This window comes from Magallana gigas, chromosome 8 (assembly GCF_963853765.1).
Source record: "Magallana gigas chromosome 8, xbMagGiga1.1, whole genome shotgun sequence".
In the NCBI taxonomy this organism is placed as follows: domain Eukaryota; kingdom Metazoa; phylum Mollusca; class Bivalvia; order Ostreida; family Ostreidae; genus Magallana; species Magallana gigas.
In genome coordinates, this window is record NC_088860.1 from 2,587,458 (window position 1) to 2,600,039 (window position 12,582).

Here is a 12,582-nt window from a genome sequence, read left to right on the forward strand (position 1 = left end):
TTTACATAAAATCTTCTATTTGCTTTCAGCACTGATCGTATCAAAAATTTCAATATCTCGTCCATTTCTATTCTTTGAATATTAACGCAAAAAATAGCAAAGAGTAAGAAGTTTGAAAGGTGTTTCGTGACAATCAATGTATTGTAACCTTGGCGACAGTGGTGTTGCTATGGTTACTTATTAGCCACGATGCGTCTACCGCTGGACAAAATGTCGTCTCTTTCCATTCTTCCGTTGCGTCGCATCAGAATTGGGTGCGTGTTGGCTCTAGAACAGTTCACTATGAATATGATGGTGTTTGGGATCTCAAAGAGGAATCCCTAATACCCCTGACAAACAGTTATTGTTTTGAAAGAAAGGGTTGTCGAATCTGTTCGCGCCATCATCTGATTATGAAAATCAAATTTCATTTTTTAAGAATAACTTCTACTTGAAGACACTCAGATTTTAATTGTTACAAGGGTTTATGTCCATTATAAAGAATTTTACAATCAAGCCCTTTAAGAAAGATCATGCGTTTAATGATGGGTCGTGATGCACCCACTAACTTGCCTTGCTGAGAGTATTTTTAATGATAAGTTTGTAAATATAAAGCTTTGATCTTTGATTTCGGTAAGATATTACTTATGGGGTGGGGAGATTTTTAACATTCATTTGGCATCGTAAATTCAACAAACTAAAAATGTACGATTTTTTCATCATTCAAATATAATTGTTTCTCGGACAAAGAAGCCGGAATTAGTTTGCTGTTTACGTAACTAACAGGAAGTGACACAAGTAAGTGCGCAGCCGCGGCGACGAAAGAAGCAGAGCAGCTCTCCAGCAGCCCACTAAATATTTGTAACCCTGCTCGGCCTTACCCTAGCTATTGTTTATCTTTCACCCACAACGGTGTGGAAATCCAGCGTTGATATAAACTTACGTAATAGGTTCACAGCCGTGGTGGCCCCGCGTGAAAGATGAATTAATGAAACCACAGGTGTGAGTACTAGGGTCAGTGTGAATACCTACAACATCCGGGTCTTGTCACAGAGACAGGCCGACATGACTTCGTTTCAGAATATTTCTTAAATTGATATAATTATAAACACGATCATATCTAGCGCACCACCCACTTTACACCTTTATTCTATAATATGTATGGGGGAAATGCTGCTGTTTATTTGAACTCTCAACCATAATCGCGCGGAACAAGTGGTGTATGATTTTCTAATCACCAATAGTCGCCAACAATCGACGTATACATTGGTGTTTGACTTGACGTAATTTGAAGGCTCACTTCAGTGTGTAGTTCCAGTGCTTAGTACAGTCTTTGAGCTGTTGAGAGAGAAGAGTTATATTACCCACCATAGGTTTGCATACCTCAGTAACAGACGCCATTAAATTCTTTAACTGTTTCTTCGCCAAACGCTTGGCAAAGGAAGTCCAAAATACGGGTTTCTCCAATGTAAATTTAGAACCAGGTTCCCTTGTCACAGTCGAGCCTGGCACGATGATGATTCTTCCCTTTTTCTGACGACAAGCCATTGGCACTTCGCCTTAAAAACATATTTGTGTGTGATTATACATATGTTACATTAAAGTTTTAAAATTCGGAGAATTTAACACTATATATAACAATTTTAATAATGAAAGACTCAATCTAGAAAGGAAAGAATTACGGTAAACGAAAAATTATTAAACAATGAATGTTACACATAAACACGAGAGGCCTACTGAGTGTACGACTCAATGAAAATCATAATCATTTTAACGTGCACAAGATGGCTTTATTCAAGAATAAATAATTTGGTCAAGGAGTTGTGTAAATTAAATGACCTAATAAACGTAACGAATATATAATTGATGTTATTTTACTTTTTTACCAACGTTTATTGAATTTTTTAAATTATTTTATAGTGGTTCTAAATACCTCTATAATTTTAAGTTAATGGATTGGTACATACCAAGGTGAAAGAAAAGGTCAAGGTCGTGCGTGCAATGCATTAATGATTGTAAGGATTAAAAGATTCAATGTCTTCCTTTCCTTACTAGATGCTGAAAATATTTTATCCTTAAATAATAATGAAATAACGCCACAACCGAACAATGTCTGATAAAACATTGTTTCAATGAATAATAATTGCTTCTTTAGCGATTATACATGTAGGATGCATATGAGAGTAAATGGTCCATCAACTTGATTCGATTACCCCCCCCCCCCCCCCCAACCTCACACACACACCTTCCAATAAAAAAACGAACCTGTAAAGAGGTCCCAAAACACCTTAGCCTTACTATAAATTTAAACCTCAAAACTTTATCTCTAAAATTAATTTATCACCCGTCGAAAAAAAAATATTGCGCCTCAAAATGACGTGCCTGTATTGGCGGTCCTCGACATAATTCGGCATGCAGGGGTAGATATGGTCCCGATAGCTTATCTAGACCGACTGTTGATAATTTTCCTCTCTGGCTAAGCCTCTAAGCCCTGGTCACATCTAAACTAACTTGGTATTCAGAGATCACGTGAAGACTTCTAACGGCCACGAACCTTTGTTTGGAAGCTCCCCCAGAACTCGGTGCTTTTTCTGACCAAGGGAACGGACAACTGAGATCTGCACACTCAGAGTCAGTTTTCTGTGTCTGGATATAACAGACCAAGAGCCTCCCAGGGACCGGATACTTCATGGAAAACACGCGAGTGGTGTAATTAGTTTTCTTTCGTTGTTGGAGTGTTTCCTTCGAACGCATGGATTTTGGCCTGCGGAATCCTGCGGAAGACATACACCGGGAAACCTTCTCGCCTTGCCTGTTCAAGAATTTTACCTGTAATCAATGTAACCCTGAAAACTGACGGCACTTTGGTGTGTGTGGAAAGAAAATAAAAGTCGGGAAATTTGACTTATAGGGTGTCAGGGTATTGGAGATAGAGCCCCGTTATTCAGGAGTTCTCTACACATTGTATCGGAGTAAATTCTGGCTATATTGGACGTCTGACTGCAAGGTAAACACGATTCTTTGGTGCTATCTTAATGGAGCTATTACAGTTTGTATAGCTTTGTAAAAAGTCTGCGAACTTAAAAGCTAAATAAACAGGGACCTGATAGGCGGGGGCAAGCGTGAGTTATGGCGGGGGGAGATTTATAAGTGCACTGTGCATCCGTTGATACGCGGAAATTGTTCACCGTAATTCCGAATAAGGCAGGGTTTCTGTGCTTTTTGATTTATTAGGTAAAAATTAAACCCTGTCCTGCCTTAATTGAATCTCATATCTTTGATATATGACAGGGGCCAGATATAGCGACGTTTCCCCGTCTGTAAATCTTTTATTATTTCTTTTTTATATGAGCTGGCATTAATTATCATTCAATCTTGCAAGGGAATTTTTTAATGTTAAAATAGTGCATTCCGTTTGATTTACCTGTAGTTGATCACGAACACTGCATTGTTTCATGTGCATATAGAAAAAAAGAGTATATTAAACTTCTATGTTCTTTAACACCTGTGAATTTACCGTTAACTCATAAATCGTCAGGTAGCTGGATTAACGGAAACTGGACAATGAGTCCACTGATGAACTGTAATAATTAGTAGTAATTTAGTCGCCGGGTGTTGATGAGCGCGCGGTAATTATCGGACTACCGCTGAGAAATAACGATGACACGTGAACTGTGATTCAGTCGATCACAAGAATTCACAGAATTTTCTGTTTGTAACAAGTTGACAGGGCAGCATTGACTAACTGTCACTTTGATTCGGGGTCAGGGATAGATACATAAATTCGTCCTGTACCCGGTTCTTGCTTATTACCAACCCAAGGCCCCACCGTTGAAATTCGTACATATTTTCTATACCCTCCATACCCAGGTATCCCCGTGAGTAATGCTTTCTCTATATTTCATTTAAATGTATAGAACAAATTCAATGATAATTTCACGATTAATTTATAACTGACACCGATTGTAGATATGTCACTGATAAAAAATTAAAACCTCAAGGCTAAGGAAAAGGTCGTTTTCAAATTCGTGGAACTGAAGTCAATTGATTTGTATTGTAAAGTTTTATATAAATGCAAATTACGAACTTTCAAAATTTTATTTTGACAGAAATATCCTGCAAGCTAAAAAAAAAACCCCTGCTAATTTAGATATACTTTGTAGAAGTTGACATGACGCGTGTTTATCATTAAGAATCTACGATGACTGCGCGTTTATTTTTAATATTTCGATATAGAAATTTTTTATAATTTTGTGTCGGTTTTTATTTTGCGTGTTTCGTCGTAAACAGAGCTGGCGCTTCTGTCTCTCCTTGACTCTTACCAGCAGACTTGTTTAATGTCAATTTCAGCTTGTTGATGAACAGTGAACAAGAAAATCACATTTATTTCATGTTACCGTAATTCAACGTAACTGTTCTATAGTGTCAACCAGGGGCCAACGAACAGCTAGCAAAAACGTTTCCTGGTCAAACAAAAAAAAAAATACACTGTAATACACACACACAAATCCCTACTCCTGTATATGAAGTTTTAACAGGTGCAAAGAACCTTCGCTTCGATTTTATTGAAAAATACTCCTTAAAAAGACTTTGTGAAACAGTATCGCTTTGTCCGTCGAGTAGAGTTTGGATTTATTATGACAACAAAACAGTTATTGTACATATAGATATTCAGGGTAGATAATCTCTTAATCGGTCGGCGTTATCTCCCCTATCAATAAATAAATAGAAACATTTCTTGCCTTTGACCGATTCGTGTAAATCATTACAATACAATACAAGTATTCCTTCAAGTTACATAAAACCTGTATTTCCGTTTCCCCTCCTGGCATCTATCCCATCATGCCCCCGGGGGTGGGCCGATATGACAGCCCAATCAGGCCGAGCCAGCTCTCGCTTGTGTAGCAAAATACCCAGTGGACTACCATACGTTTTATCTGTCAAAATATGATGTTATTTGTCAGCTCGGATAATAGATTTGTTTCCTTTGTCGTAAAAACTATCTACCAGGTTTACCTGTTTAATCCTTTAACATCCCAGAGGCGCGCTCGAAAATCATATCTACATCGCTTTAGACATGTTTTCGGCATGAACTTTACAACGACCATGTAATGTAATTTGTCAAACAGGAAAAATATTAAATGCATGTTTATCTAGGAAAAAAACCCCGTTTACTTAAATTCAGAAAAGTTGAGAATATTGTGACTCACTGAAAGCGGAGGGAGCCCTTTCTTTTCAATATTGTCGAGATCTTTTATTGGCATAAGGGATTTTCTTATATCGGTAAGTATTTTTTCGTCTTCAGTAGTTGAGCGCCATTCGTTAATTGACCACTTGGCAATAGTGTCAATAAATCAAGGTCCTCTTTGCGACTTTTAATTTAGTTCTATTTAAAAATCGATCGTCTTGTGGACTTGCAAACTTTGGCGGTCTGTAGAACGTAGCAGGCATTCCCCAGGTGTGCCAGGAATTGGTCAGGGGACTCGGGCGCTAGAATGCCGCGGTCTTAGATAATCTCAGACAATGGTAGAACTCCAGAATACCGAGGACCGGTGACGTAATAGCTTTCACCTGGCTAACACTCCGGTCTTTGGGGAAGGGACAATATTTACCTTAGAAATCATTTGAAGTGTTGACGAAACGCCTTTCTCTAATCCACGAGAGGAAATGCCATTTTCAGCGATTGAATAATAATTTGGTAATGTTAAAGCCTCTTTAAATAAATCATTTTGATAGCATTCTGTTCAATAGCTTCACATGATAATTAACATAAACTTCATTTTAGTGTGTGAACATTTATGCATTTTATTTTAACTCAATCAGTAAAATCTGAATTATTGTTTTGAATTTAACATAATCAATATCATCCAAATTCTAAAAAAAAATGTTAATTGCTGTTCATATTATGCATGAAATAATTTGTGCTCTCTCTCTCTCTCTCTCTCTCTCTCTCTCTCTCTCTCTCTCTCTCTCAAATTACGCACTGACTGCCCGTAAACCTACCCTACTTTTGTAACACAAACATAATCTACTCGTAAACACGAACCATCTTTCGACATGGGTATATTAGTGCGGTCCTAATCAGATTAACTAATGAAGTAATCAGGGACCATCTTAATAATGTTTAGAATTACGCGATGGGGGATCAAAGGGTACTGTGATAGCACACTGATGGACAAAAGGACCAGGGAACCGGGGCGTAAACACTGGGTCAGAGAGCGCCGTCTTCTCTTTAAACAAAACCAAAAAAACCTAACTTGTGATATTTGCATTCGACATGTACATAAAAGCTTTCCTTTTGATAGGTTTAGGTACAAAAATAACCCCTGGACTGAAATAAAACTTATCCGTACTATCAACAGAGATTTTTATCCGGGAGGGGGAGCGTTTTATTCTCACATGGAACTTATGTATATTCTGAGCTAAGGCCCCGCCCACTTTTCGCTCTGTGCGCCTCTTTTGAGTGACGGCGAAGAGACGATCTCAATAGTGTTATTTGTCAAATGGCTAGAGAGCGAAACACAGCAGATCGACAGATCGGGCCGCTTAAAAAAGGAATAATTAGAATTGGTAAACGTTAAACAGGACAAAATAGCTGTGTTGATTGTGGGTTATTCCAATTCTCTCGTGGAGCTTTCTTTTTCTACATAAACTGAAGCGCCACCCCCTTATGAATGAGACCGAGCGAAAGCGCACGCGACTACGGCAGTTAAAAAGTTTGATCTTTGGAAAGAGGAGGAGAGAATTTATTGTTTATCAACAACCCGTTAATTTGGTGTTTGTTGGAAATTAAGGGTGACGTTTGTCGGATTTTAACGGGTGCTAGAACATGATTTGTGTCTTATCAAGTTTATGAGAGAGCATGTGGAAATTGACTGAGTTTCGGATACAGATAACTTTGCTCCAGGAACAAGCTGATCCGTAATATATACTCAAGTTTACCACGGAAATCGACAAACGTGTAAAATTAGGTAAGAATTTCGCCGCCCAGAAATATCTTTATCGAAAAATGAACCAAAATACGGTTCCATGCTGACTTCTTGAGAAGTTTAATATGTGCTCTCTCTCTCTCTCTCTCTCAATTTGGATTATTTAGACATACAAGGCTGAGCGCATATTTCGTTTAAAGATTAATCAAACCACATTTTCTCTTGGTCAAAATCTAATTTATATGATAATGAAAAGAGCGATCAGAGAGTGTAGCACCGGTGCGGACCGCTAGTCTTTGCGAGGTCACAGAGGCAGGTCCGCCTCACAGGTACAATATTGTCCGTGGGTTAGTCGTGATTACCAATAATTAAACTGTGGACAGTCACAAACCACCAACAAGTGACTATGTGTACGCTCGTTCAGCCTAATCCGTCAAAGATTTCTTCAGCTCTGGAAAAAAAGCGACATTTTTTTTTGCCTCGGGCCGATTTTTGACATGTAAATTTGGATCGCTGGAATCAAACTGCCGATTTTTAATTTGCAGAAGGGAAAAATCGATTTAACGGAAATAATGTTCATTTAATGTAGCGACTAGATTTCTAAACGTCATGATAACGGCTACATCCGACATAATATATTACTGTAATCCATTAACGCTGTTAAATTAATACACTGGCAGTGATTGTTTAAACATCCGCGTAAAATTGTCGGATTAAAAAAAATAAAAATCACCGTAAAATTATTGAATTGGAAAAAGTTGGAATATTGTATGGCGGTGCATTATATCTCATGAGGTGACAATTTGGCGGGAAACCTGGCTTCCGGACGCTGAATTTCGTGCTTAGGCTAATGTCTCAAATTCTTTTGTTTTGTTGTAGGTAGTTCAGAGAAGATGGTGGTGTGGATTTTACTAGCTTCCACGATTGCTGTGACTGTGTCAGCACTAGGTAAGCTTAGAAAATAAGGTACTCTAGGAAATGGGGAAATTATTTTTTTTGAAAATCATGATAGAAGTAAGCCTATTTTTTTAAATGATGGCATTCAAGATGGTGTGTTATTTTACCCCCACGAATGCACGATTTTAATTGCGGTAATGAATGATAGGCAGTAAGTAAGTTGACACGGGATCACAATTCATCACGATTAAACCATGTCAATTTCACAGGCCGCGCGGAAATACAACAAGTGTGCATCCTACAATTCTGACTTTAAAAAGGCGAAGTCGGGAGGAATTTCTCTTCCTGCTCTCAGAAAAATGTGTCTCATAAATTCTCTCAAAAACCCTTAAACATCATAAGGGTGATATTTTGAAAGTGGGGAATGTTGTTGAACCTAAGATTGGGGTATCCTAAAGGTCCTCAATCTCGATAATGTAAAAAATTAGTAATTTTTGGAACTTGAGATTTAATTCAAAAGACAGAGATTTTCATCTTCAGAATATAAAAATTCCAGCAATTTATTGCATTGAATTCGTTGAATTTCTGATATTCACATTATCTGATATTCATTATTGAAATTATCTAAACCCAATTTGGTATAAATTCAATTTTCTTTTCCTAATCATCAATTTTGGCTTTGGATAGGCTACAAAAGTAGCGACGATGTGTTTTGGTTTGCATGGTTGCCATGGTGACTTCTGTGAGGTTGGGTACACTGGTTGACCCCGGGGCATTTGGAGCGGACCAGTTCTAATCGTGTTGTTCCTCTCCCCGAGTAGTCGCTATTGATTGAGTTTCTGAGCCTTTGTCACTTCATATGCTGTCGCATTTTGTGTGAATACTTCAAGTTAATGCTGTAAATGAGATTAGGTTTTTGAATTAACTTTTTAAACTAAAATCAATGTTTTTATAAGAGCTAGATTTTGGCTGTTTGAGACGATTTTTTGTTCTCGCAAACTAGATACAGGATTTAGTGTGAGAACTCGCACCGACTGACTATGGAAAAAAAATGCAGAATTTTCAAATGAAAAATTTAATAGGATTAGTGAAAATTATTCATTGAAAAAAAAAATAAGGACAAAGAAGGTCTTGGCTTGTCGCAAAGAATACAAGGTTCTGCATGCTTCAGTTACAAGTGTCGGTTTTACCACCAACTTGTGTAAAATCTTTCTGAACAGAAAAAGCCAGAAGGTTATTTCAGCGTTTCGTAAATCGATATGTATTTTTTGTTTTGGTCCCGATATTGATCATTTGGTGTGATTTCCTTTTTGACATGTGAATAAATAGTGGCTAATTACTGCAATCATTGTCAGAGGGAAGCTTTCTCCTTGTAGTCATCAGCGGATCTGTGAAAATTCATTAATTGTTATCAATTCGTTGTGACCCTGGGGTCATAAAGTGACATGCCAATCATTTGATAGCTTGACTAAAGATGGTACATGAACACTATTAGCTGAAAGAAAATTGATTGAAAGATCACCTTAATTGAATAAGCTGTCATTTAACTTAAAATTCCAATTAAATTTGTGAGATTCTTATCACCTCTGTTATATTTTCTATGAAATATATTTAAAACCCAGAAAATTGATGGAAATCTAAATCTTTTTCATGAATAATAAATGTAGCCGCAGGGTTTTATTAATGATTGCAGAAACACAATATTATTTAGTAATTTCGTCATCCTCTCACCTGGATTGAGCTTTTAATGTTGTGAAATGTGTTGTAGATTGTTTTATGCAGAAAAATAACAAGACAGTAGAAAAATAACAAGACAGTAGAAAAATAACAAGACAGTTTTATTCCTGCTCAAAGAGAATCAAGCCGATGAGTTTTGACAAATGACATGGAAAAACGAATTCTTTGAGACATGTTTCCAAGTTTATTGATGATATTAATGGTCTTTTAAAACCTGACTTCTTAAAGTCTTCTTGTCTTTATTAAAAAAATAATGACTAATTTGTTGAATTTACAGTTAAAAATCTCCTCATCTTATACATTTTCTAATTGCTGTACTGAAGTCCCCAGCACATGTGTCCACTTTTAGAGGTTTATATTAGATGGCTCCCCTTATTTGCTGTCGGAGGAGACAGAAGATTTTCCCCAGAGAACTGGTGTATTTTTGCCATTCCTTAGCCCTATCGTTTTAGCACCCTTGTTTTTCTTTTTTAGTGGAGGTCAGCACTAATTGCCAGATGGTTTTTCTATCGTTTAGATTTCGCCTGTTATAATCGGCATTGACAGACAGCAGATCTTGAACTATACAGTGTTTTACTGATAAAATATCGTAGATATATTATAAAGAGCTTGTCAGAGCCTAGTCCTGGACACTGGTTAGTTTCATTGTCAACAGTTTGTGATTTTGTTTTCCGCTATGGCATTCCCTCTTGCGGTTCTTTCTGAAGTCTTAGCATCTGTCACAGGCAGTAGTATCATGGATTTTACAGAAATCTTTGTATAGGAAACAACTCCAAGAAAAACTGGTTTTTAAGAAAGAATAGATTTCTACCACCATTAAGAAAAAACACTTTTTTATGGGATTTTTTTTTTGTAAGAGGTACTTAGTAGAAATTTAAGAGAAGTACATTGCACGCTTAAGACTATAATGACAGTTGCTCTCCACATAGTAGGGTATATACTTAAGATTGTAGATGTCTATACATTAGCACACTTTCTCTCCCTCTTACAGTGAGAGTGAAAAGGGAACAGATTTTCCACGTTTAAGTTGTTTATCTCCGACTATCTTCTCCATCTCTTCGGGTTTTTTGTACGATTGGTCAGACAAGTCATCGTAATCAAATATTTTTTCAACACAGAAGATTACAGCAGCATATGAAGCAGATAAATCAAGATCTTGTAGCTGCCTCTCGCAACATAAACCCTGGTTTAATGATACCTAGCGGCTTATAACAGAGCCAGTGGTTTTATAGGCAGCAAAAATTCAATTTTATTTCTCAGTTTTAAATATCTTGCAAAATATTATGGCATATATACCCACTTGTTTGATTTGCTTCATTTTTTTTTTTTGGTGTGTAAAATGGAGTACATTAAGTTGTTGATGTAAGATATGTCAAACAGTAAAAAATATTGTTGGTGTGGCTACTTGTTAAGATCTAGCGATCCTTCATTTGAGCACCTTTTGTAGCCTATAGGCTACACATAGATATACAACAATTTTTCCCCGTCTTTTTTTTCTGGTTTGTTCGGTACATTGAAATCACTGCTGCCACAAAAGTTCAAAGTTATGGGCGTTTATTTTTTTTTTTAGGTAATATTTTGTATAAAAATAAGTCATTTATAATAACTGTCTGGTCATAGGGTTACCTCTATTTCGTTGAGATGAAACGGAGTTCGTAATAAAAATTTTGATAACTAATATGTCAGACTGCATACAGATATGTTCCGAGGCAACAAAAAAATTATGAAAGCAAAAAAAGAAAAAACAAAATTTGCAATTTCATTTTTGTATCTGCTCCATTAAACTGTCTATTTTAATGTGAGAGGGAGGTTTTAGGAGGGTTTTGTTTTATCGTATTTGATTAATCACTTTAGTTTATACCCCTGGATATACAACGGACCCACACTAAACCAGGACAAGAACCACGCATCTTAGGGCAGCGGCCCCATAGCGGGGTCATTTTTCACTGGTCCTTTCTTGTTATCTATCTCTAAGTTTACGGAGGGGATGAAGACTACAAATGATAATTGTCACCTCAGATTTAACTGCTTAATGACCAGTGGTCAAGTAATGACCTGACTCATCAGTTGCCACGGCGACTAACGAGTTGGGCATTCATTTATCTCCTCTTGTATCTTAAAGGTTGTCTGGCTGTCATTTTTGTAATGCAGATTTGTCTTAATTTTAGACCCAAATTTAAGAAGTTGTCAAAATCTTCTTTTGATTTGTCAGAAGAAAAATTCTAATTTAGGTGGGAGTTTAAGTTGGTAGAGAATTAAAGCCATTGTTCTACGACATGTAGCAATATGAATCATGTTTGTCTTCAACATTTGCATTTGTGGTTAATATATTTCTTTGATGTCTTCTGAAAAAACATGCATAAATCTGAATTTATTCTTTGAATCACACTTTTTTATTAATTACCATAAGTTTCTGGAATTTGTAATGACTTAGAGAGGTTGAGAGTGTTTTAGCAATCATTATTTGTGACATTTCATATGTGTCTTGGAGAAATGGAAGGCTTTTCTAGTCATATTAGGGTGTGGAAAATGGAATTTATTGCAAATTTAATTAACAGACTTAGATCCTAGTTATTGTTGAATGCAGGCATGCAATGAAAGTTTCCATAGAGCCCGGCAAATATTTCTTCTATTTAAGGAACCGGGAACATTACATAGGGTACAATATTGAGCAAAGTAATCTTGCTGGCATGACATTTATATAAAGATACACTCAGTTGGAACAATTCATAAATTAAGTCTTTTCTTTTATTATAAAAAAAATATTAATAATTTCAAGTTATTGGGCTGCTTTATCAGGGCTGGAATACGCAATAACGTACCATTGAATGCCCAAATAAAAGAAGGGTGGTGCTAAATGCCTGGATCCTCAGAAATTCAGAGTAAGGTTAGCGTAGATAAAAAGTATGTATACAGGGGGTATGTCAGATTGAAATAAATGGAATCAATATAGAAATAAATGTAAACATTCTTAGCTCGGGACAGATGGTCTTCTTCTGTGTAACACAGCAGATGTTTGGTTGTAACTAGTCGGGAAGGC

The 12,582-nt window shown here is 36.7% G+C and overlaps 1 protein-coding gene across 3 annotated transcripts in view; it reads left to right on the forward strand.

Moving 5' to 3' along the window:
• Positions 1–2,455: 2,455 nt before the first annotated feature.
• LOC105328717 (fibroblast growth factor receptor-like 1) overlaps positions 2,456–12,582 on the forward strand; it is a 29,332-nt gene continuing 19,205 nt past the window's right edge. The window contains exons 1-2 of one of the 3 annotated variants that reach the window (XM_011429710.4): positions 2,456–2,986; positions 7,788–7,856. In XM_011429710.4, the coding sequence (XP_011428012.1) occupies positions 7,802–7,856 (55 nt within the window). In that variant the 5' untranslated portion in view covers positions 2,456–2,986; positions 7,788–7,801. Of the gene's footprint in view, positions 2,987–5,112; positions 5,263–6,392; positions 6,951–7,787; positions 7,857–12,582 lie in introns of those variants that run through there. The other 2 variants (XM_011429711.4, XM_011429709.4) reach the window with 2 other exon arrangements.